This window comes from Euprymna scolopes, chromosome 40 (genome assembly GCF_053919585.1).
Source record: "Euprymna scolopes isolate OS-2025 chromosome 40, ASM5391958v1, whole genome shotgun sequence".
In the NCBI taxonomy this organism is placed as follows: domain Eukaryota; kingdom Metazoa; phylum Mollusca; class Cephalopoda; order Sepiida; family Sepiolidae; genus Euprymna; species Euprymna scolopes.
Genome location: NC_136521.1, coordinates 2,031,338 through 2,054,549, shown reverse-complemented (window position 1 = coordinate 2,054,549; position 23,212 = coordinate 2,031,338). Strand labels below are relative to the sequence as shown.

Here is a 23,212-nt window from a genome sequence, read left to right as displayed (position 1 = left end):
TTTCTACAGTGCAATGTAGATTACAATGTATTGTGAACTTTGCAGGAGGCGTGTAAAGCTTCTTCCATGTGCATCCCGATCGATCCCTAATCAGTGCCGGCAATCAATAGATTTGATTGAAAAACTGCCAGCTTCATCAATTTCGATGACAATAAAAATAGTGGGGTATAAAACATTCACTGATCATCATTCAATCCCGGAAAATATCTGGCTATCATGTTAGTACTTTATATTTCATTTATAATGTTTTTCAAAATATGTGCCTTTGTTTACTTTCAAAAATGTTTATGCTTGTTATATTGTGATATTAAATATCTCGAAAATAATTTAATTTTAACCGAAAACAATTTTTTTCTTTTAGTTGGTTGGTTGGTTGTTTTTGTTTTACGGCATATCAACCCTTTTCGGGTTATATAATGCCGAATTCAAAGATTGTGAAGAAAATTTTTTTAATACAAATATTTTTTTTCAGGTCGGTTTCTATTTAACCCATAGTTGGGACTCTAACACGTACTACCACTCTGGGTCAGAGTCGACCTGGGAGCAATGGTAATTAAAGGGTGGCTCCACACTCCCCAAAACCCACAAGCCGGGGCCTCACCACTGGATATAGATTAAGGTCATATCCAGGACCCCTATTGAGGGACTTTTATCCTTTGGAGGGGGGCAGTCGGCGTATTCTAATGCCCCACCGACAGGGCCGTTTCTTTTAGTAATCGAAAATGTACATAAATGTATTCAAAATGGCGACGATTACTTTAATAGTAACCGGAAGTCGAGGTTCTTTTTCGTTCTATAAAATTTGGATCGAAAATAAAAACTATGGATTGAAAGAAAAAAGTTCAAACAAAATAAAACGAAAATTAGTTTAAAAGTCTACCAATTCTTACACCATCAGCCCAATTATTTGATTTGCATGCATTCTTACAGTTGGGAAAGTGCAAAGGTAATTATGACCGTTCAGTCAAAAAGACTGAATAGATGTCCTTGGACAGGTAAGCGTCGTTTATCTGCTAATTAGCGCTAATAATTTGATTTACCTGAGAGTATAAATATACGGTTGCTTTCTGTCTCAGTCGTCAGAGAAGACTTGCAGTCACTCAAACCACAACAGTTCGTTATCCTTTTTGGTAGTGCACAAGCCGAAAACTATTCCATCATGCCTAACTACACCCTCCATTACTTCAATGGCCGCGGACGTGCCGAGATCCTTCGTATGATGATGGCCATGGCTGGTGTCAAATACATGGACAAGAGATACGAATTCTCCGACTGGGATCGTTGCAGGAATGGTAAGAAATTGTAATAATCTTTCATTGTTCTAAATTCCTTTTCATGAATAACTTAAATGGCCGATAAATAATCGAGCTATCTCAAATAACGTTTTATTTAAAATCGACTAATAGCATTTTCTGTCAATTGAAACTAAAAGTTTAGACCCCTTGCCCCCCCCCGCAAAAAAAAAACTGAAATTAAAAATAAAAATGTTTCCGATTTTTACATCATCTGCGCCATTCGTTTTTTTTTTGTTGTTTTTTTTTTGTGTTTTGCATTTGTACAGTTAAGAAAGTGCAAACGTAATCAGGTCTGCCCAGCGGACCAATCTGAATAGCTGTCAGTTAACCTGATAATGTCGTGTACCTGTTAAAATGTGCTAATTAATTTATTATAATGAGAGTTTAAATGCACGTTTGATTTCTCTCTCGGTCGTGGATTTTTTTTTTGTTTTACTTAACAAAAAACAGCCCGAAAGCTACTAGAGGATACACCTTGAGGCCTCAAATGATTGGGTCTTTTACAGACCTTTTTATGGCGTTTTAGTCAGTAAAAAAGTGTCCAAGGGGCCAAAAATGGGTAGAACTTTTAAAAAAATCGTTATATATTTTGTACATATATCTTACTTTACTTTTAACCAATTTATGTGCGTTTCAAAATTGAAAACAAAAATCGTTAGCATATTTAGACATCCATCTTAGTTTATTTTCAATTGTTAATATTTAATCCGCCAGTATGGTGTCACGATTGCTCAATGATAACGTCACACGCTTTGAATCCTAGAGTTTTGCTTTCGGTTTCGATTTTAGCTCATGGCACTCAAATACCTTTATTTCTTACTTTTGAAACCACGACCCGATAATAATACAGAGTGACCCAAAAAAACGGGCCCAACTCTGATTAGAAACGTGTACACGGGGCCCGTTTTTTGGGGGTCAGACTGTATATATATACGAAATCTGGACCAATTAAAACATCAGATTACAGCGCATTTTACGACCGGGTAAAGCTGGACATCCTATCCTCCGATAATCTATTTTATAAATTTCAGTACGTCTGTCCGTCTGTCTGTTTTTCTCTACATTTTTAATATCTATGACGAAACTAAAAGTCGCACAGGTGCGCTGGGAGGCCAAAATTATTGGATTTTTTTTAGGGATCGTTCATTTATGGGTATTTAGCAGGTTAAAATAGTTTTTAAGCGGTAAAAAATGGAACCGAATTAAAAAAAACAAACTTTTTATACATTTCGTACAAATATATTATTTACTTTTAATCCGCTCATGGGCGTGCCACATTGGTACAGTGGAAACATCGCCAGTTTTTAATGCGTAAATTTTGTTTCGGTTTCGATTCTAGCTGATGGCACCCAACTGCTTTTATTTATTTATTTATATTTTGAATTAGGAAATTACGACTATAAGAATATGTACAAAATCAGGATAAATGAAAATATCATATTTAAGCGTATTTTACGACTGGCCCACTATATATTTCTTTTATGGCTTCACTTATATTTTCGGCGACGCTTCCATTGTTTTCCCTGATTACATTTACACAATGATACATTTTCGTATTGACTCTTGTTAATCAACCAGCATTACAAAGGTAGGTCCTGTATATAACTTTAAACTATATCCGATGGTGAGGCGAAAGCTTGCGGACTTTGGGGAGTGTGGAGTCACCCCTTAATTGCCATTGCTCCCAGGTCCACTCTGACCCGGAGTGGTAGTACCTGTTAAGGTCCCAACTATGGGTTAAATAGAAACTGACTGGAAAAAATATATATACGTATTCTATTAAAAACCTTTTCTTCACAATCACTGGATTCGGTATAAATGACCTAAAAAGGGTTGATATGCCGTAAAACAAAAACAACCAACCAACTAATACAGTTAAAGGTAGAGTCAATGCAGTGAAATAGTTACCCCACTTTCTCTCCTATATCTCTGTATAGTAGCTAAATAAAGGTTATGTTACTCTTGATTATGACAGATTCATCAATAATTTTTTGTAGATATTTTGTATTAAATTGTTATAATACATAGTCAACATATATTTAAAATAGTGATCTTTTCTTGCAGATTTCCCCTGTAACTACCTGCCCTGTATGCAGATGGACAATGGTGACATGATGCCTGAGACCATGGCCATTTGCAGGCACTTGGCTCGTGAATACAGTAAGTATCGACTAGATGCGTTAGATACAAATGTACCTACACATTATTTTAAATAGAAAGTATATATTTTGCTGATAAAAAAAGATTCTCAACAGATTTGTGTTTAAAATTTAGCCAATAGATCTAAAAATCCATTGACAGAATTTTTGAGTCTCGCTCTCTCGCTCTGTCTTTCTCTCTCTTACTTTCTCTCTCTATGTGTATATGTGTATATCTATCTATCTATCTATCTATCTATCTATCTATCTATGTATGTATCTCTCTCTCTCTCTCTCTCTATATATATATATATATATATATATATAAAAGTGAACGTTGTTGTCTGTCTGTCTGTCTGTCTGTCTGTGTACATTTCCCTACGCAATAACTCTGTCAATTTTTAGTCTATAGACTCGACATTTGAAATACCGGGTACTGAGATTTGGGAAAATCTATATGATGGGTGTCAGCCAGAAATTTTGCTGTTAAGGGGTCAAATTTCAACGATTTGACCTTTAAGAACTCTACCTAACTCCTCCGACAATTTTGGGTCTAGACACTTGAAATTTTAGATATAGGTTCCTTGAACCTGGATCTAACTTAATAAAGTGATTTGAGCCCGAAACTATAAATTTTAAGGGGTCATAATAGGGGTCAAATTAAAAAAAAAATTACTCTTTTTTTTTTTTTGCTCAGCATACACCTCCAAACACCCGGGCAACGCCGGGCTGAAATGCTAGTATATATATATATATATATATATATATATATATATATATATATATATACTGTTCAATAAAAGTAACTGTGTGTGTGAGTTCTTCTCTCATAGGTTCCTAAACGGCTGAACCTATCTTTTGCAAATTTCACACAAAGCTAAATCATATGTCTGGCAGTGTTCTTAGATATTTTTATCTACAGCCATTCATCCGATAAGTATCATCGTTCGAGAAAATCCGATCTTAAAACTAACTTTTCACTCTTATAAATAAAACAGAATAATATTCCCAGGAAATGTTTTACGTTACACCGGCCGAGGGAGATAATATCATCTTAGCAAATCACTTCTTAAAAAAAAACAAAAACAAATAACAAAAAAAAAACAGATTTATTTTTGTTTGGATATATAGCTTGTGGTATGTTGTTCACCTTATATATCGGATAATCCCGTGTTCAAGCCCGATGTACCTCACCAGTTTATTTGATTTTTTTTCTTATTAATGACTTCAATTTAGGAAAAACGAAGAGGTAAAATTAAAAACTGCTGGAAATCATTTCTTCGTTTGCATATTTTAAAACTAAAAATTAATAAAAAGTGACTTTTTATCGGACATTCATCGTTAAGCCTAAATATCGGCTGCGACGGTATTGTACAAAAACACAGACAGAATTTGATGAACGACATTATCATTTTTATTTTTTAATTTAATTTTTTTTTTGCGAATTAGTGAAGCAGGAAATTATTCCACGTAATATATAATTGTTGTGGTTGCAAGGTTGAACAATAATTAGTAAGGAAATACAATGAAGACGCAAACAACAAGATAGCGCAATAATAAGTGTATTAAGGAAAAGGTATATTTACAATATGTACAAATGACGGTGTCGAGTCAGAGAGTCTTAGTGGGAGGACATGTACGCTCTTCGGCGTCACTTCTGGTGGCATTTGAGTAAGACACACCAAGGCCAACCTAGGCTTGCCATTTATAGTGTTATGTTATTCGCATATGCAAATAAGTGGTTGCCACCACAACAAGAATACCAAATAAGGATTGATACTATACTAATTCATACAGAATCTGCCTAAATTAAAATATCATGTTTAAGCGTACTGTACGACGGCGAATGCCAGGTTTCCATCTGCTATATATATATATATATATATATATATATATATATATATATATATATATATATATATATATATATTAAAATCAAAGGGAGGAAGTGGTTACCTGATATACGCAATGGTAAGCTTCAATCTAATATATATAACAGCATTTATATATAAATAATTTAATCCCAACCGAATAAAAAAGCTCAATACGCAATAGAAAGTAGAGTTCATTATAAGAGGAAAAAAAACTGTAAGTTGAACTTTACAATAAAAATTTATTGTTCGACTTAATACTACAAAAAAATAAAACAATTTACAAAGTCCTTATTCCGCGGAGTTTTAACGAATGCTATTTGTATTATTATTCTCATCAGATGACATAAAGACATCAGCAAATTATATTTGTAGCAATGCTTGAATTTGCCATTTATGGCATTAAGTGAAACCGTAATTTATTGTAGTTATAAATTGCGGAGAAAAGAAGTGAAAAAAAAAATGTTGTATATGGAAAAAAAAAATAAAAATAAAAACAAACAGCGCATCATCTCTCTTTCTCTATCTCTCTCTCTCTCTCTCTCTCTATATATATATATATATATATATATATATATATATATCATCATCATCATCATGAGCCGCATCTTCCGCATGAATGCGACACCACATGCCTTATTTTTCGTCATTTCTTCGGATCCAACGCAAGTTTGTTGATGGACGCCCAACTGTTGAGAGGTGTCCAATAAAAAAAAAAACATTTTTCTCCGCCTTTTCCTTGGTTTAATTTTGTCTCCTTTGCCTTCTCACATACTCCCAAAGCATAACTTTGACAGGCCAGTGATTAACTGTTTGACATGGCCAAAAAGCTTAAGGTTTTTACTTTTGATTTTATTAATGATAGAGGGCGTAGGGAGTAGTTTCGGAGAGATCATATATATTGTTTGTTTGTTTTTTGATAAGACGACACCTCTTAATGCAACGCATTACGTGATTTTGGATGATGACTAACTTTATCTGTTTGTCAACTGTTTCACGAATGTGCATGCGCGGCCGTGAAATATAACGGTTTCTTTATGTTAAGAATAAATAGGTATGAAATTCTTTTTGTAAACACCGTGTCAAGCTGGACTAATTGTTATCGTACTTGATTAATTACCTTTTGGTTTTTCATTTGGTCTCAGCTCGAATGTTTTTTTTACTTACAAGAAATGAAATGTGTAGAAAATAAATAATATTCGCATGCGCCTGCCTCAGTTGCTGTATGAGTTAAAATATATTCTAACGCATTATATGACCGGGCAACGTCGGGTCGCCTGCTAATATCTCGTAAACAGAAAGTTGCCAGTTCTTTTACGATCACTGAAATTAAAAGATCTGGAGTTTAAACCACTAATGGAATATCTTCCTCAAATCTGTTGTTACATTTGCGAACAAAAAATGGCTGGATGTTTCTATGTCTCTCCAAAATACTTAATTTCGGATACAATCCTCTCTTTTATAAAGAGCCATTGACGATCTAAGATGTAATACTCTTTAAATATCTGAAGACATACGGCGCGGAACCCTTTTTCTTGCCTTTGTAAAGTAATCTTACCTGTCGACACTCGGGACCCACACGTTGTATGCTGACAGTCACAAGAAAATAAAGTAAAAGAAAAGAACGTCACTTATTTTTTTTCAATGTAACAACAGCCATTTATTAGAGGTACTTTCCAAAATAACGCATTTTTTCTTGTTGAAAATTCTTTTCGTACTCCAATATGCGTAACAAGACACTCCCGTTTAAAACCCGTGGTAATCTGTCTTTGTCAAGCCATGTTTAGGTCGCGTCTTTTCCTATTGCTCTCGGACTACGTGTGTAATACGTCTGTATCCGCCTGTATCCTCTGAGAAACGTATTTCTATTTTTTCGTAATATGTTTCTATTTTATTCCCTTGCTGTGACGTCGCCTCGGACACGGTACAGTCATTTGCATATAATTGTCTTCAGCGCATCCGCGCTCTGTTATAACTGTTCACAGTACACGATCCAATTCATAATATATATATATATTATTTAATTATTGGAATTCTTTGGAGTAATTTGTTTATTTTACTTTATTTGCGAACTATTATAATGATTGTCTAGTTGTTGTTTCATGACGTTTCGGGGGCTGTGGCGCAGTGGATAGAGACGTTTCTAGGTGAGCATTGTCTGAAAGTAACGGTTTCAATCCTACATAAAGCCAGCCGGACGATTAGATGAACAAAACTTGCTGAGATGACAACTATGGAAGGCAGTAATTGCTGAGGATACTGTTGGAAGCTTAAACATTCCTATCCCATCGCGGTTTACCACCCGACGAAGGCCAGAGGAATAGTTGGCCGAAACGTCGTTAAGCAACAACTAGAAGATGAATATAGTCCGCAAATAAATAAAATATTCGAAATGTATATTTTCTCTTCCAATAGTTCACTTTTCGACAGTGGACAGATAGCGTTGGTTCCGCAGTTTACGGTTAATTCTCTAGCAATTTTCGTCAGAATCTCATGGCTGGTTTAATAAGTAACAAGAAAAGCCGGCACGCAAGCTAACAAAAGAGTTCAAACCGCGGAGACCCCCCTTTTCATGTTAAGAATACTTTCTATTTGATTTAATGAATTTAACACTTTTATTGAGACTTGCCGTCGATCGACAGCTGATTCGATACTCACTTCGGCATATGCTGACTATTTACGTAATTTGTCAGAGAATGCCGACGCAAAGTTTCCAGAAATATACTCGTAAACTTCATGATTATCATCTTGCCTACCATTTCTCTAATAAATCGTGATGTATGTGATTGACTGACTTCCGATTACTAGTTTTCCGTCACTTAAACATTCATACCAAGAACTTTTCTAACTACAACCATGTAAAGAAGTTCCTTTCTATCTAATATTACTTTAATAAAAAATATAACTCTCCAATTTCATATCGACAGATTTCTACCCCAAGAGTCCCATGGACATGTTCAGATGTGACTACATCAGCGATTGCTTCTATGAAATCATGCACGATTACATGAGGTACTTCCACTGGAGGAATGGACGTTTCAGGGTAAGTTTCATGAATATATCTTATTTACATAACGATAATCACATGTACTTTATATATATATATATATATATATATATATATATATATATAAATATATATATATATATATATACTAGCAAAAGTGCCAGTCGTTGACTGGGTTCAAAAAAGCCTACAGAAAATGGACTCTGATTTATGAAAGTATGATAGGTTATCAAAAGGAAGGGTTGTAAATTTGGGTTGAATTTGGGGGTATCAAAACCAAAGAAAAATATGATGAAAGTAAAAATAAAATAGATAAGCCCCATAATTTATTATAGCATAATTGTTCACAGTGAAACACTTATCACAATATTCTGTGGATCTATATTAAAATACCTTCTTAAACTTTGTGACATATTTCCATTCTATGGAGGTCAGGTGCAAACGAACACCCCATAATTTTATTATACCATATTTCTTCAAACTGAAACAGAATTTTCGAAGTATACTTACGCAGATAGATAGTAAAAGTCTTTATTAAGATGTGTGCCTATTTCCATTCTATGGAGGCCAGGCCTAACGCAGACCCCACAATTTTATTATAGAATCCCTATTTTAGTTAAAACATACTTATCAAAGTATTCTTAGGTACATATATAGCAAAAACACTTGTAAACGTTTTTTTTTTTATTTTGAATTTTTTTATTTCCATATTTTGAGAACCAGGCGCGAACACAGACGCCACAATTTTTATGAACCACCGTTCTGCCAGATCAAACATACCCATTCCTGTGTCTAGATACATCTTCTGTCATTATATGTGATCAGTTTTCTATAATACTTAACCATATAGGAGCCTATTCGTGACCAGACACACACACACATTCAGCTTTCTTTATAGATATATATGTATATATATGTATATATATATATATATATATATACATATAAATACATACACATATATATGTATATATATATATATATATATATATATATATATATATATATATAATGTAATACGCATCAAGTGCGCTTGAAAACAAAATTATAACGCAATTTTTCGAAAACAAACTAATGTTTTACTTATTTGAAATTTATGATTTAAATATTTTTCGGAGTCAAACTTAATTCTCAATATCTTGTTTTGTTTCTTTCTTGCCATATTGTAAGGCTGAAGAAAGAAAATCTGCAGCAAGAGCTCTCTGCGGTTGTATTTGGAAATGTCCGGAACGGTGCGTTGGCTACGCGAGATTAACGCCAAGGTTGAGAGTTCCGTTATGGAAGCATTGATTTATTTTGAATAAAATAAAATTCGCATTCAGTGCGCTTGAAAGCCAAATTAAAACACAATTTTACGAAAATGAAACAATATTTTACTTTTTCCAATTTTATTTGTTTTCTTTCTCTGATTTTACAACATGGCAAGAAAGAAGAAAGAAAATAAAAGAAACAAACAAAATACAAAAAAAGAGAGTTTGACCTCGAAATATATTTAAATTATAAGTTTCAAATAAGTAAAATATTTGTTTATTTTCGTAAAATTGCGTTATAATTTGGCTTTCAAGCGAACTGGATGCGTATTTTTATTTTATTTTATCTCAAAGTAAATCAACTCTTCTACCGGGGAACTAAGATCCCTGATATATATATATATATATATATATATATATATATATATATATATATATATATATATATATACACGTTTTATTTTTTATCACTGTATCTTTTTGTGCAATTATATTATTGTTTCAGCTGCTTGGCCGTTTTTTGGCCGTCTGTAGCATCCTCAGACTTTTAATGTAAAAGTCTGAGGATGCTACAGACGGCAAAAAAAACGGCCAAGTAGCTGAAACAATAATGTAACTTAACAGAAAGATACGGTAATAAAAATGAAACGCATATCTGCTCTACAACGGTATTGACTACTTTCTTCAGTTTTTATTAATTACCATTTCCACTAAATATATATAAGAGATAGCGGCTGATTACAGCGAGGTCAAAATCTCCCTGGAAAAACCAAATAAACCGTCAGAAACGTACGTAAACGATTTCAATGACTTAAAAACGTTATTACAATGATCCAAACATAATTCTCAATGAAAAACCAAGACACGGAATAATATAATAATGTTAAAAAATACACATCGTTTGTGACTACTCCCTTATTTAAATATATATATATATATATATATATATATATATATATATATATATATATATATATATTAGCAGGGGTATCTAACGTTGCCCGGAACTGAATGATGATCAAAGAACGTTTCACACTCCGATACTTTTACTGTAACTGCAATCAATGAAATCGACAATTTTTCAATAAAATCGATTGATTACTCCCTTTTTGTAAAGAAAACTGTTCAATACGTTCAACAAGAGTAAAAAATAATTATGAAAGAATTAATTATCTATATATAATTACAGTAATACATTTAACGTGCCTACGTGTGTCACGGTTTCCAGACTATAAATTATTCGATCGAGAAATCCTATTCATTAAAAAAGTATATAGAAGATGATGATATACTAACAACATTAAATTGGTCTATAGAGACGCTAATTTAATGTTCGGAGGATGTATTGACCTTTATCTTTTATATTAATAAAAACGATACCCCTATAATCAAAGACGCAATGTTAAAAATAAATAAATATATAAACTAAGTCGCTTTCGAACCGTGCGTGAAACTAAAATATTACTTTTTGGTCGTCTGGCGAAGACACCAGGGTAGTATCTATTCTATCTAAAGATGGTATAATAATATCGTGGGGTTTCCGTTTGCGCCAGGCGTCCATATAATGGATATATATCACAGACTCCTATAAAGATATTAAAGATAAACAGTAATACTTAGATATATTCAGACACTACATTAACCAGATTATTTAGATAAATACGTTTACAGTTTAAACAAAAGGGCTACAATAATATTGTGGGGTATCCATTCACGCTGAACGACCACAGAATGCCCGGCAGTCATATATTACATATGAAAGACGCCGTTGTGAAATTTCCACGGGTCCTGCTAGTCTTAATAGTTATGCTATCAAGCAGTTAATTTTATTTTTATATAAAAAAGGAACTTGTGTGTGCGGGGGTGTGTGAGTACGTTACATGCGGACTCCATGACAGCTGCACTGATTTCCATGAAAATTTACAAAAATGTACTAGGCATGTTCTTAGGTAAGTTTTGTAATCGAATGTATCAGATAAGTATCGATAATCAATGATCGAAATAATTCTATGAAAGAAGTAACAGGCGATTTTGACTAAAGTTAACAGCTTAAATCGTATAACATCATAAGTGAATTTGAGAAGTTTTATTACAAAACTAGTGGAAAGTTCCAGCATATAAAACCAACCGTAAATTCTTGGAGATGAGAGAACTGCGTTGGCAATGAATGGTTTTATTTACAGCACCATTGAACTATGATACTTGACTATTTCATTTTGAACTTAATTTAACCTACTATTACTGCACAAACGGAAACACCAACCATATATATTTAACAGAAACTTCTTAGATATGATCGGGTCCCGTTCGAAATGAACGTTTCTATTTAGAGCACTACTAAACTCTGATACTTGACCGTTGCATTTTAAATTTTAGTTCCAACAGTTATACATAAAAAATAATTTTATAAAATAAACAGAAGTTCTCTACAGTGCAATGTATAGTAAAATATATTTGGAATTATGTAACTGCGGGTAGGCCTGTGAAGCTTCGTCTCTGTTCACCTAATGGGCCCCCAACTTGAGCAGGATATCAATCGATTTGAGTTAAAAATGGGTGAGTTCACTAATTTCGATGTCAATAACGATATGCGAGTGTAAAACATTAACTGATCATCAATCAATCCCGTGCAATGCCAGGTTTCCCTTCGAGTCTTAAATAAAGGTAATAGACGAATTATTATAATGTTGTTAAAAAAATTATTAACATATGTTTTTCTTTCTCTTTTCTAGTACAACATGAATGACTACGGTTTCGGTGGTGAAAGCAATTGCAGTAATTATGACGTAAGTATTTTTTTTATTTATAGAACTATGCACATAATTTTCCTATTCACCTGCCTCCCCACGAGAGCAGAGTTAGACAAAAGGTCGATTTTTAATGCGAGGAAAATCCATCTCCCCACCAAAAGAGGCACTCTGGATACATACAAAAATAAAAGTCCTCTCAGTCATGAAGGGTCTCTCCATAACTGACAGAGGACAGAGAAAGTGTAGTGTAGCATCAGAACAGATACTACGCTTTGTTCCTGGCCAAAAAGCCAAGCACATTGGTATATATATATATTGATGTGTTCAGAAAAAAATTCAGTAAATAAGCCTCCTATTTTTAAACTATAAAAGTTAAAGAGCTACGACGCCGGGAGTGGTTTCGAGTACAATTATGCTTACGATATGCAACCTTTTATGCGCCGGAAGTTATTTGTCTACATATTCATCACTCTCCACAGTTCACTCTTGCCATGTATTTAACGACGAATTCCTGCTTGTAACGCACGTCGATGGCTGCGATATTTTTTAGTTTCACTTCTTCAATGGTTGTAATAGTTAGATGAAACTTTCAGTTTATGAATGCATACGTTTTTTTTTTTTACACAGTGATCACCACTTATCAAGGCCCGGAAGCCACTCACGGATAAGGGTTATTGCAAGTATATTACGTTAGTGTGACGATTTGATGAAGTGTTTACTTAAGGGGGCGGTTCAATAGAATTTGTTAACGTTGGACTTTAAGACATTCAAGTTGTAGTCCGCTGGGAAGCAGGCAAACGGAACAGAGTTCCACAGGCGTGCAGTTCTAGGAAGGAAGCTTTGTTCATGGAATCCGCGTTTTGATTTAGGCACAGATATAGAGCGGGGGGAATTTTTGACAGTGGATTCAGCTAGACGGGTGTTTTTCGTGAAATATTGGCGAGGGGGGACCAGAGATTGGAGTTCAGACGAGCACCTGCCATGGAAATAACGATAAAACAAGGATAGGCTCGCAACGTTTCTTCTGTGGGAGAGAGGTTGCAGGGTAGAGAAAAGGGCATCCCCCACTAAGCCACGAAGTTTATTTTGTACTCTGTCAAGGCAGGATAGGCTGTTTCTAGCAGCTCCTGCCCAGATATGGCAACAGTATTCCATCCTTGGACGTACTTGGCTTTTATATAGATAGAGAATTGCATCAGTAGTGAGATATCTTCTGGAGCGGTAGAAGGATCCGACCATCTTTCCAGCGACCTTGGCAACAGACTTGATGTACGTGTTCCATTTCAGATCAGGAGTAAAGGTCAAACCCGGAAGCTTGTCAAAACACGGGGTCTCATCCAGACGAGAGCCATCTATCACAATTGATGCAAGATGGGGATCAGAGCGTTGATGATGTAAGGATAGGAGATTGGTTTTAGATGCATTAAAGTTAACCAGCCACGTCACATATAACATGTAACATAGTGGGGTACGAACTCGTCATATATTATACAGTTGTACTAAATCGACACATGCTACGCTGTCACTAAACAGACACATGTTATATAATCGATATAAACAGACATATCTCACGTAGTGGGATGGTGTTCATATTAATGCCGTATGATTGAGGGTAACGTGTTCCTAATGTCTATAGTGGGCTTTTTCACTATCTGAATCATCTATTCTTATATATAGTCTTATTTATAGTATTCCGAGTTTTACTGTGTTTATATAATTCGGTAATATAATTTGGTAATTTTAAGCCAAAAATAGATGACTTAAACTGTAACCTACAAAATTATCATATTTCATAATTGAGCATTCACATATTGTTTTAACAAAATCAAGACATCAAGGAATAGATTGATTTTTTACACGGTGGTCACCACTTATCAAGGCCCGGAAGCCACTCAGGGATAAGGGTTATTGTAAGCACAGTACGTTAGTGTGGAGATTTGATGAAGTGTTTACTTAAGGGGGCGGTTCATTAGGAATTTGTTTACATTGGACTTGAAGACATCCAAGTTGTAGTCAGGTGGGAAGCAGGCAGACAGAACAGAGTAACAAATAGTGTAGTTCATTGTTAGTTACAATTGTTTCAAGACTATTCGGACAAATTCAAACATGTCGTTTGAAAATTCTCACAAGAACAGTCTTTCTTCAGACTTATTGAATAAAAAAAACACTTTTACAATAAAACATTATAGAAAACATTTCCTTTATAAGGAACAGAAACTATTTTACGTCTATCGCATTCTTGCAAAGTATTTTTTAAAGATCATATATTTACCCATTTTCGTGTCTCTATTCCAAAAAAAAAATAGTTTACATCTCCTCGCTGACTTCACCAGTTAGATAGATAGATAAATATATGGATAGATAGATAGATAATTTTTATTGTACTAAATGAACTATATCACACACGTTTAATGATCGAAACGATGTAATTTGCAATCCTCCTCGCTTCATTGGGACAAGATAAAAATAAAAATGGAATTACATTTAGAACGCCTTAGTAAGAATAGGAGTCGTTTTATCCCCTTGGTTTTAGTTGTTCTTTTATTTATTCACTAGCGGGGGTACCCGGCGTTGCCCGAGTGTTTGTTTCCGGGACGGGGGGGGGAGTTTTAAAAAATGTTATGGTAGGTAAGTAGGAAGGATCAAACCCGGAGTAATGAGTAAAAGTAGGAAAATAAAGTGTGAAAAAAAAAAAACATCTGCAACGTTAACAGTTCGGCCACCAAGAAAAGTCCATTCCAGTTGTTTAGAAAAAAAAAAAAAAAAAACGACTACGGTAGGTCGGCGCGAACGTAAAAATATAATGTGAATTGTCCAGCACGCTAACCACTACGCCACAGAGCACTGCAGCTTAGTTTAGTGATTTTAAATAACTTCACATGAAAGAACTACGAAGCCAAACCGGTGTTCTCTTCTCAACTGTTCCTTGTGAACGATCTCCAAACGGTGTTAAGTAGTGGCAGGGGGAGGAGGAATTTATTAGAGAGAAAATATTTTACCACTTCAATTGATCTTAACCGATTTTGGCCGTGACTTCTCAGCAGAAAAAAGTATAGAAATCTAAGATTATCGAGGAATTTGAGAAATAATAAGCCTATAACACACCTCAGATATTGTTCTGCCGTTTGTGCATATTATATTTGCATGAAATATCTTGGTTTTTTATCCTATTAATGTCAAAATCAGACGGGAAAAAATGAGTTCATTTTATTTATATAGAGAAGAAGAGAAGAGAAGAGAAGAGAGAAGAGATAGAATAGAAAAGATGATTCACTTCTCGTTTATTTCTATTTTATTTGGCGAAAAGAATTCTAATTTCAATGGAATTGTTTTTCTGAAAGAAGGTCGCAATGAAATTTATAATCAATGTTTGAAGAATTACGATTTACCCGCGTTATGTAGTCTAATAAAATTGTTGTGCTTTTTTTTCTTTTCACAGAACTACATGAACTGGAGATATATGAACACGTTCAACCGTGTCATGCCCTTCATGGAAAGGACTCTGAGCATGCGCAATGGCGGAAACCAATTTTTCATGGGCGATCAGGTGAGTTGGAACATTTTTTCTGGATAATACGGGATTCGAAAAATTATTGGCAGGAAGGATATTACATGCATTTATGACTCACATATAAATGAATTTGGCTTCTTTTATAAGAGTATTAGTAGTAGTAGTCGTATTATTATTATTATTATTATTAGTAGTAGTAGTAGTAGTAAAGTATATAACCTATTATCAGATGTCACTGTAAAGAGTGCGGGTCATAGAAGAATTTTGGCAACAGTTCTAATTGCTCGAATCTCAAATGAAAACAATGTTTTCTTTTTATTCCATTTTCACGCCAAACTAGGTAGAGTTCCACTTTCATGTAGGGGGCTACTTCCTGGGACATAAGTTGCAGGGGTACTATGCAGGGAGTTGAACAGCTAGATGTCTATTCACATTACATTTGAACTTCTGCATGCCACTACAGTTGGGAAAGCAGGAACTTGGAAGCGAGTTCCAAAGTTTAGCAGTTCTGAAGAAGAAACTCAGAGTAGAACGCTTATCTACATATAGGGATCTCTATTATGTCGAGGTGAAATTTTGCTGCTTGTCGGGTTTGTCGGGGTTATTTACGTTGAGAGAGTAGAGGTGCTTGTAGTTCGCCGTAGCATTCATCATTAAAATACATGTAAAGCAGCCTGTGGAATGCAACATTTCGGCGACGAATCAATTATTATTTGTATTCAGTTGGAGTTTTAACACAGGTCATTATTAAAGATTACTCATTGATTAACACCGGAAGTGTTCACTCGAGTCTAGGTAACGACAAGTTTTTCTAGATTTATAGTACTCTCGAACTATATAGATTAAGTTCAATTTTACATAAATCATGTGCCTTATTTTCCTCGTTTTCGATTCATGTTTGTTTTAAGTTTTTTCTAATGTAAAAATTACATTCATTATCTACAGTTTGACTCTGCTACAGATCTTGCTTGTTAGCGGCTCAGGCATGACGTCATTTTTCAGTACGTCGGTCCTGTGCGAGGGAACCAATCATATCTACAGTAAAGAGTTCTAAGGAGACTAAAAATATTGGGAGGCTCAATTCCATATACTCATCTGTTACTTATTTTCACGCCATCTAGCTTACCTGCTTTTTTTTCCAGATGATGTGGATCGACATGTTGTCCTATTGTTGCATGGAGAAAATTTCCCTTTTGCGTTACTGCTGATATGTTTTCCTTAAAATAGAATAGGTTCAGTTTCGGTATAAATCGTGTTTCATTTTTGGTCCCCCGACAATTAACCTTGTCCGTTCGTCCGTTCGTCTGTCCGCACTTTTCTCAATAACTATGCCTTGGACTTTTTTTTAAATGTGGCACAAATATTAAACATGATGTGAGTATAAAAAAGGTAACAGAACGGATTTCCAGGGAAAACTCCGGTTGCCTCCCCCTAGGGATGCGTTTCGTGTTAAAATGGCTAAAATTGACATTTTGTGCTTATTAAAAAAAAAAAAAATGGTACCTTGGATTTTTATAAAACTTTCTGAAAAGTTGTAACTAACTCGTTTTTATACAATCTTGTTTGTTAATAATTCACGAAAACTCTTGGGTGTGCCCGATGCGGCTCTTTTAGGGGCTATGAAAACACTCAATTTTGGGGCCTATTTTACCATATTTGTCCAAAATGTTCTGTTTATGACTATTTAGCAGTTTACAGTGGTGCTGAACTGAAATTTAAATATGTTAAGACCTTGGGGTTAAATGAAGTGAGTGGGCAATGATGGACTTCATTTCTTGTTTTGCATGGTGCAGGACTCAAATTTACATATGTTAAGCCGTAAAACCGCACCGTTTCTTCATTTTCACCAGGATTTGATATCCTTAGGGATTTTTTAGGCTAAATAGGTTGGTATAGGCAAATTCTGAACTTAGTTATTTTTATGCCTCGTTCACTGTGCACTTACGGAGGAACATACATGCTTCACTTGTTTTTTTTTTTCGTTTTGCAATAACAGTTCTTACGTTATTGTAAGTTAGCTCTCATTCATTATTGACAGCTGGACTATTAAACACATCTTACTTGCAAGGATCTAAACATGACGTTTTCTTTTTCAGTAAACAGGCCTTAATCTATATTTATGTCGGTTGTGAGGTAGGGCACCAATTCTATTTACGATAAAATAGCTCGTAGGAGATTTAAAATGTTTCGAGGCTCAATTCCATATCCATATTTGATACTTTAATTTACAATCTCATGCTTGCCTGTCTTATTTTTCCAGATGATGTGGTGCGACATGATGTTCTATTGTTGCATGGAGAACATGTACAAAGAAATCCAGAGCATGTTCAGCAACTATCCCAAATTGATGGCTCTCTACAACCGATTTGCCAGCCACCCTAAGATCTGCAGTTACCTGAAGAGCCGTTGCAACTCCACCTGGTAGACATCAAATTCCAGAGAAGAGAACATTTTAATACTATTCAATACAAAGAAATACATAAAACAAGCACAAGATTATAGTAATTTCTGATATGTTTTAATATGTTTCACATTGAATAAATATATTCTGTATACATACAAGTCATTTGTGTTTCTCTTTTCTTAACTATATAGCGGAACCTGGAGAAATTACACAATCTACTCATTCACATGTAATATATTGATGTTGGCATTCTGTAGATGTTCAGTGTAAATGGAGATGCTCTGATATTATTGTAGCTCTTTTGTAAAAACTGCAAAGATTTATCCAAGTAAACATCGGCGCCCGGCGTAGTCTGGTCGTAATGTACGCTTAAATATGATATTTGAATTCTTGCAGATTTCTCGGGGATATGTATATGTCGAGGGAACACAAGTGAAACTACTTCTTCAGGGCACATTAAAATATGAATTATCTATATTATTTAGCTATCTATCTCATGGACTCTTCCGTCGATACGACGTATGAGGTTCCGACAACACATTTTTAAATGCATTTATGTCTTATCCTCTGATGACTTTTTGTTTAGCAGGAAACCTGCAAACGAGGTAACATAAGAAACGTAAGTACAGATTGGCAGCTACTGATAGCTGTGCCGCTACCAATCGTTGTTCTCTTTCTCTCTGTTCTTTCAAATTAGGCTATCATATTGAATTTTTCGGATTCCTTCAAAACGCCGCGAATCTCCCTTCCTTACGACCACTCGCTTCTTTTTCAAGATTCCGATACGTTTACTGCAGACAGATTACTTTTCAATTTGTCCTTGTTCCTAAGTCAAGGCCGCCCAACATGTCTTTTCCCATCTTCCAGCTTACTGAATATCCCAATGTTTGGTATTCTGTTTTCAGGCATCCTCAAGACGTGACTAGTCCACCACAACTGTGGTTGGATAATGAATGGTTCGAGCCAGATATTTTGCATTTTATGATTAATCTAGCATTTGAAACCTTGTCGCGATTGGCCACAAATCAAGCGTAGAAAGATCCACTATGATTAACTTTAATACCGAAGTAGGGAGACAACTTAACATAATTTATATCAAGATCATTCACTTTAATCTATACTCAAGTGGATTTATCCTTACGCCACCAACTTGCTTTCGAGTAGGCGAACGCTGATATAATACCTCAGTAGTTTGTATGCTTATTGTCAGTCCAAAGGCCCCATATGCAGCTGAAAATCGATAGCGAAGAGCCTGCCTTTCCTCGAAGGATTTTGCCACCAGAGCAGCGTTGTCGGCAAAAAGCAAATCGCGAATAACTTCGGTTCGGAGAAGAGTTTTAGTTTTGAACCGTCGATGGTTAAACAATCCACCGGATGACCGAAATTGAAACTTGACACAAGTGTCACTCTCACTAAATGTATGTTTTAGCATAAGTGAGAAGACAAGCGCAAAGAGAACCGGTGCCATTACACACCACTGTTTGGTCCCATTTATAACACTGAAGGCCTCTGACATCATGTATTCAGAGACAACATTAGCCTTCATCTCCTCATGAAGAGAAAAGAAATAATCACGTTTTGCATGCTCTCGGGGATACGAAGCTTTTTTCAGACCCGACAAAGAGCGCGACGATTATCCGTATCAAAGGCTTTCGTCGGTCAAAAAATACCATATACAATTCCTGTTTTATCTCCCGAACCCTTTCTGCCACATGATGGAGTGTAATTATCATGTCAACTGTGCCGCGGCTCGACCGAAAACCGCACTGGGACTACGATGATGATTCTGTCTAGAATGAGTCTTGCCAGAATCCTTCCAGTAATCGAAAGTAGAGATATTCCACGATGGTGTTCACAAATATTATCGACTCCTTTATTTTTGTAGAGGTATTTGATGCAAACCTCTTTGTAGTTCTATGCAACTTGACCTGCCTTCCACATCTTCACAAAAAGAGCATGAACTGTTTTCATCAAAATGTTTCCACCATATTTGATTAATCTCTCTCACTCCCTCTCTTTATTTCTCTCTCTCTCTCATATATATATATATATATATATATATATATATATATATATATATATATATATATATATATATATATATTGGTTATAAAGATGGGTGCAGGATGGATAGGATTGAATTATTCATTTTTAATTTTGATTTTCTTATTTTATATTTAATTCATTTAGTCAGTTATTTGTTAAACTAAATAGATCTATATAGCTATAAAAGTGATATTGCCTGTGTGTACATTTAGCTACCAAACTACTCTGTCACTTTTCAGTCTACAGGATCAGGATTGGACATAAAGGGTATTGAGATTTGGGAATACCTTTTAATTCGTTTTCGATCAGTAATTTGCCTGACAAGGGGGTCAAAGTTAAACGATTTGACCTTTGAAAACTCTTCCAAATTCCTCCACCAATTTTGAGTCTGAACTCCTGAAATTTTAGATGTAGGTTACTTGAAAATGGATACAAACTTTTACTTTAATTCGAGCCTAAAACAATTAATTTTTAAGGTCTCAAAAATTACCGCTGTGTCTTTACCAAATTACTTAGCCAATTTTTGGTCTAAACATTTTGAATCTTACATAAAGTGTATTCATACATAGGTAAGCTTTTTTAATCCGTGTTTGTCCGAACATTTAGCTGCCAAGGGTTAAAATTGAAAAATATTTTACCTTTGCGATCTCTAGCAAACTTTTCAGTTAATTTTGCATCTAAATACTTGAAATCTTACATACAGGGTATTCAGACATGCAGCAAGCTTTTTAATCGGTTTTGCGGGTAAAATTCGGCTGCCCAGAGGTCAAAGTTGAAAGAATTGAAGTTTGAAGACTATACCAAACTACTTCGCCAGTTTTGGGTCTAAACACTTGCATTTTTTGGTATAGGTAACTTGGACACAAGTCCAACTTATTAATATATATATATATATGCAAATAAAGTTATGAACGATACATAGGACCCGAGCAAACTCGGGCTGAACTGCTGGTATAATATAAATACGAAAATTAAAATTAAAAATAAATAATTCACCCCTACCTCTTCTGCGCCCACTTTATAACCAATATAAAATAAACAAAATAAAATAAGTATAAATACGTGAAACCTCAATAAAGAAAAGAAGTACAACATTAAGAAGCACTACTGATGACGATCGTATGTCTTGATAGAAAGCGCTCGTGGAAAATATGACAGAACAACTACTAGTCGGCATAATGTTAACCTTCCAGACGAAATAAAAGTCGCGACAAAATCGGGAAAAGAAGAGTTCAGTTATGACATGCTGAATACTGACTTGCTGCCAAAATATACAAATACATACATAGTGTATATATATATATATATATATATATATATATATATGTGTGTGTGTGTGTGTGTGTGTGTGTGTGTGTGTGTGTGTAAATATACGTATTATTACAAACTTGAAATTTGTATAAGCAATATCGCCTGAAGAGATCTCTACTTATTTGTAACTAGTTTTGTGACGTCACAGACCTGAGGGAGCGATTTGCTCCCCATTGTGGAAGTTGAGACCCCCTAGGCCCTGAGGGAGGCTGGATAAATATGCTAAGATATGCTAAGATTGTCTGTTGAACGTTAATTGAATCCCGGACAGCGGCGGGTGACCTATAATATTTACTTGAGAAAAACAGACATAAATTTTATTGTTTGAAAACTAAGAGACCGGAAATGTCAGATTAATTTGGAAATGAAGCCGTACTTATGCTGGCTTGAAGAACACCTGTTCAGACAATGACTATCTTAATGACGTGTGAAGTTGTGTGAAAAAGGATTTCATTTTTGGCCTCAAATTTCAGAACTGCGGACGAGTTGCTAAATTGCACACACGCAGAATGCTTGAGGAATTCCTCTCGTGACGTGTTGAATTTCGGTTGGTCTGGCAAATCGCATACATAACCCGTCCCTGCATTTTAAAACAAGCGCCTAGATAGTTAGAAAAGATTGAGGCCGATTTTCGAGAAGAAATAAGCTCTCAGAACCTGCGCCAGACCACCCCTCTTCATCGTAACCGCCACCCATGGGACGAAGATAGATTTGTGAGACTTAAAATGTTTTGGTGAACTGAACGGTTCACATATGTAAAAAAAATCTGTAACTTTTGTGAAATTAATTTTTCGTAGTTAGAAAACGCTGACTTGTCTGGGTTTTTTTCCGGCGTGCATGCAAAGGGGCTTTAAGTTTTTCTTTTCAGCAGAATTCAACACATAGATGCAGAGAACCATGGTGAAGCTCTCCCGGTTGACATCACGACATTTCTGATGAGGTTAGAGGTCAGTTGCTGACCTGACCACGGGAGACCGATAGAAACATGCTCCTGGATGCGTAGCGACATATTAATGTTTATGTAAAACAATTAAAGAGTACACACACAAACACACGCGCCTATATACGTGTGTGTGTATGTGTGTGTGTGTGTGTGTGTGTGTGTACGTGTAAAATCTGACTTTGCGTTACTGAAACAGGTAATATATTTTGATGTATTGGACATTCAATAAATAAAATAAATTATGTGCAGATACAAGGTGCATTATTTCATTATCTAACTATCTATCCATCTGTTTATTCATTTATTATTTTATACTCTGTCTGTCTCAATGTTTATGTGCGTGTGCTTAAAATTTGACATTTTTTTACAAAGATGTCACCATAAGCGTTAATGAGTGTACAGTAGTTAATAGGAAAATGACGTAGTTATCATTAGTAGTAGAAATTTGGTAAAATTGTTTACGTTCGGATTGAAGACGACCATATTGTAGTCAGTTGGAAAGCAGGAAACCGAAACAGGGTTTCAGAGGCGTGAAGTTCATAAAAAGAAGCTTTGTTAATGGAATCAACGTATAGGTTTAAACACACACAAAGTTGGGGAAATTATTTATGGTGGTTTCAGCTAGACGAGTGTTTTTCGTGAAAGTCAGGCCAGGCGGGGGTTAAATTTGAGCTCAGACGAGTACT

The 23,212-nt window shown here is 35.0% G+C and overlaps 1 protein-coding gene across 1 annotated transcript; it reads left to right on the top strand.

Annotated features, from left to right (window-relative positions):
* The first annotated feature begins 1,159 nt into the window (after positions 1–1,159).
* LOC145265272 (S-crystallin SL20-1-like) lies at positions 1,160–19,261 on the top strand. Its single transcript, XM_080121052.1, has 7 exons — positions 1,160–1,292; positions 3,360–3,455; positions 8,232–8,347; positions 12,294–12,347; positions 15,751–15,858; positions 18,083–18,243; positions 19,132–19,261. The coding sequence occupies exons 1-7, from the start codon at positions 1,160–1,162 to the stop codon at positions 19,259–19,261; spliced, it is 798 nt and encodes a 265-aa protein (XP_079977178.1).
* Positions 19,262–23,212: the final 3,951 nt, after the last annotated feature.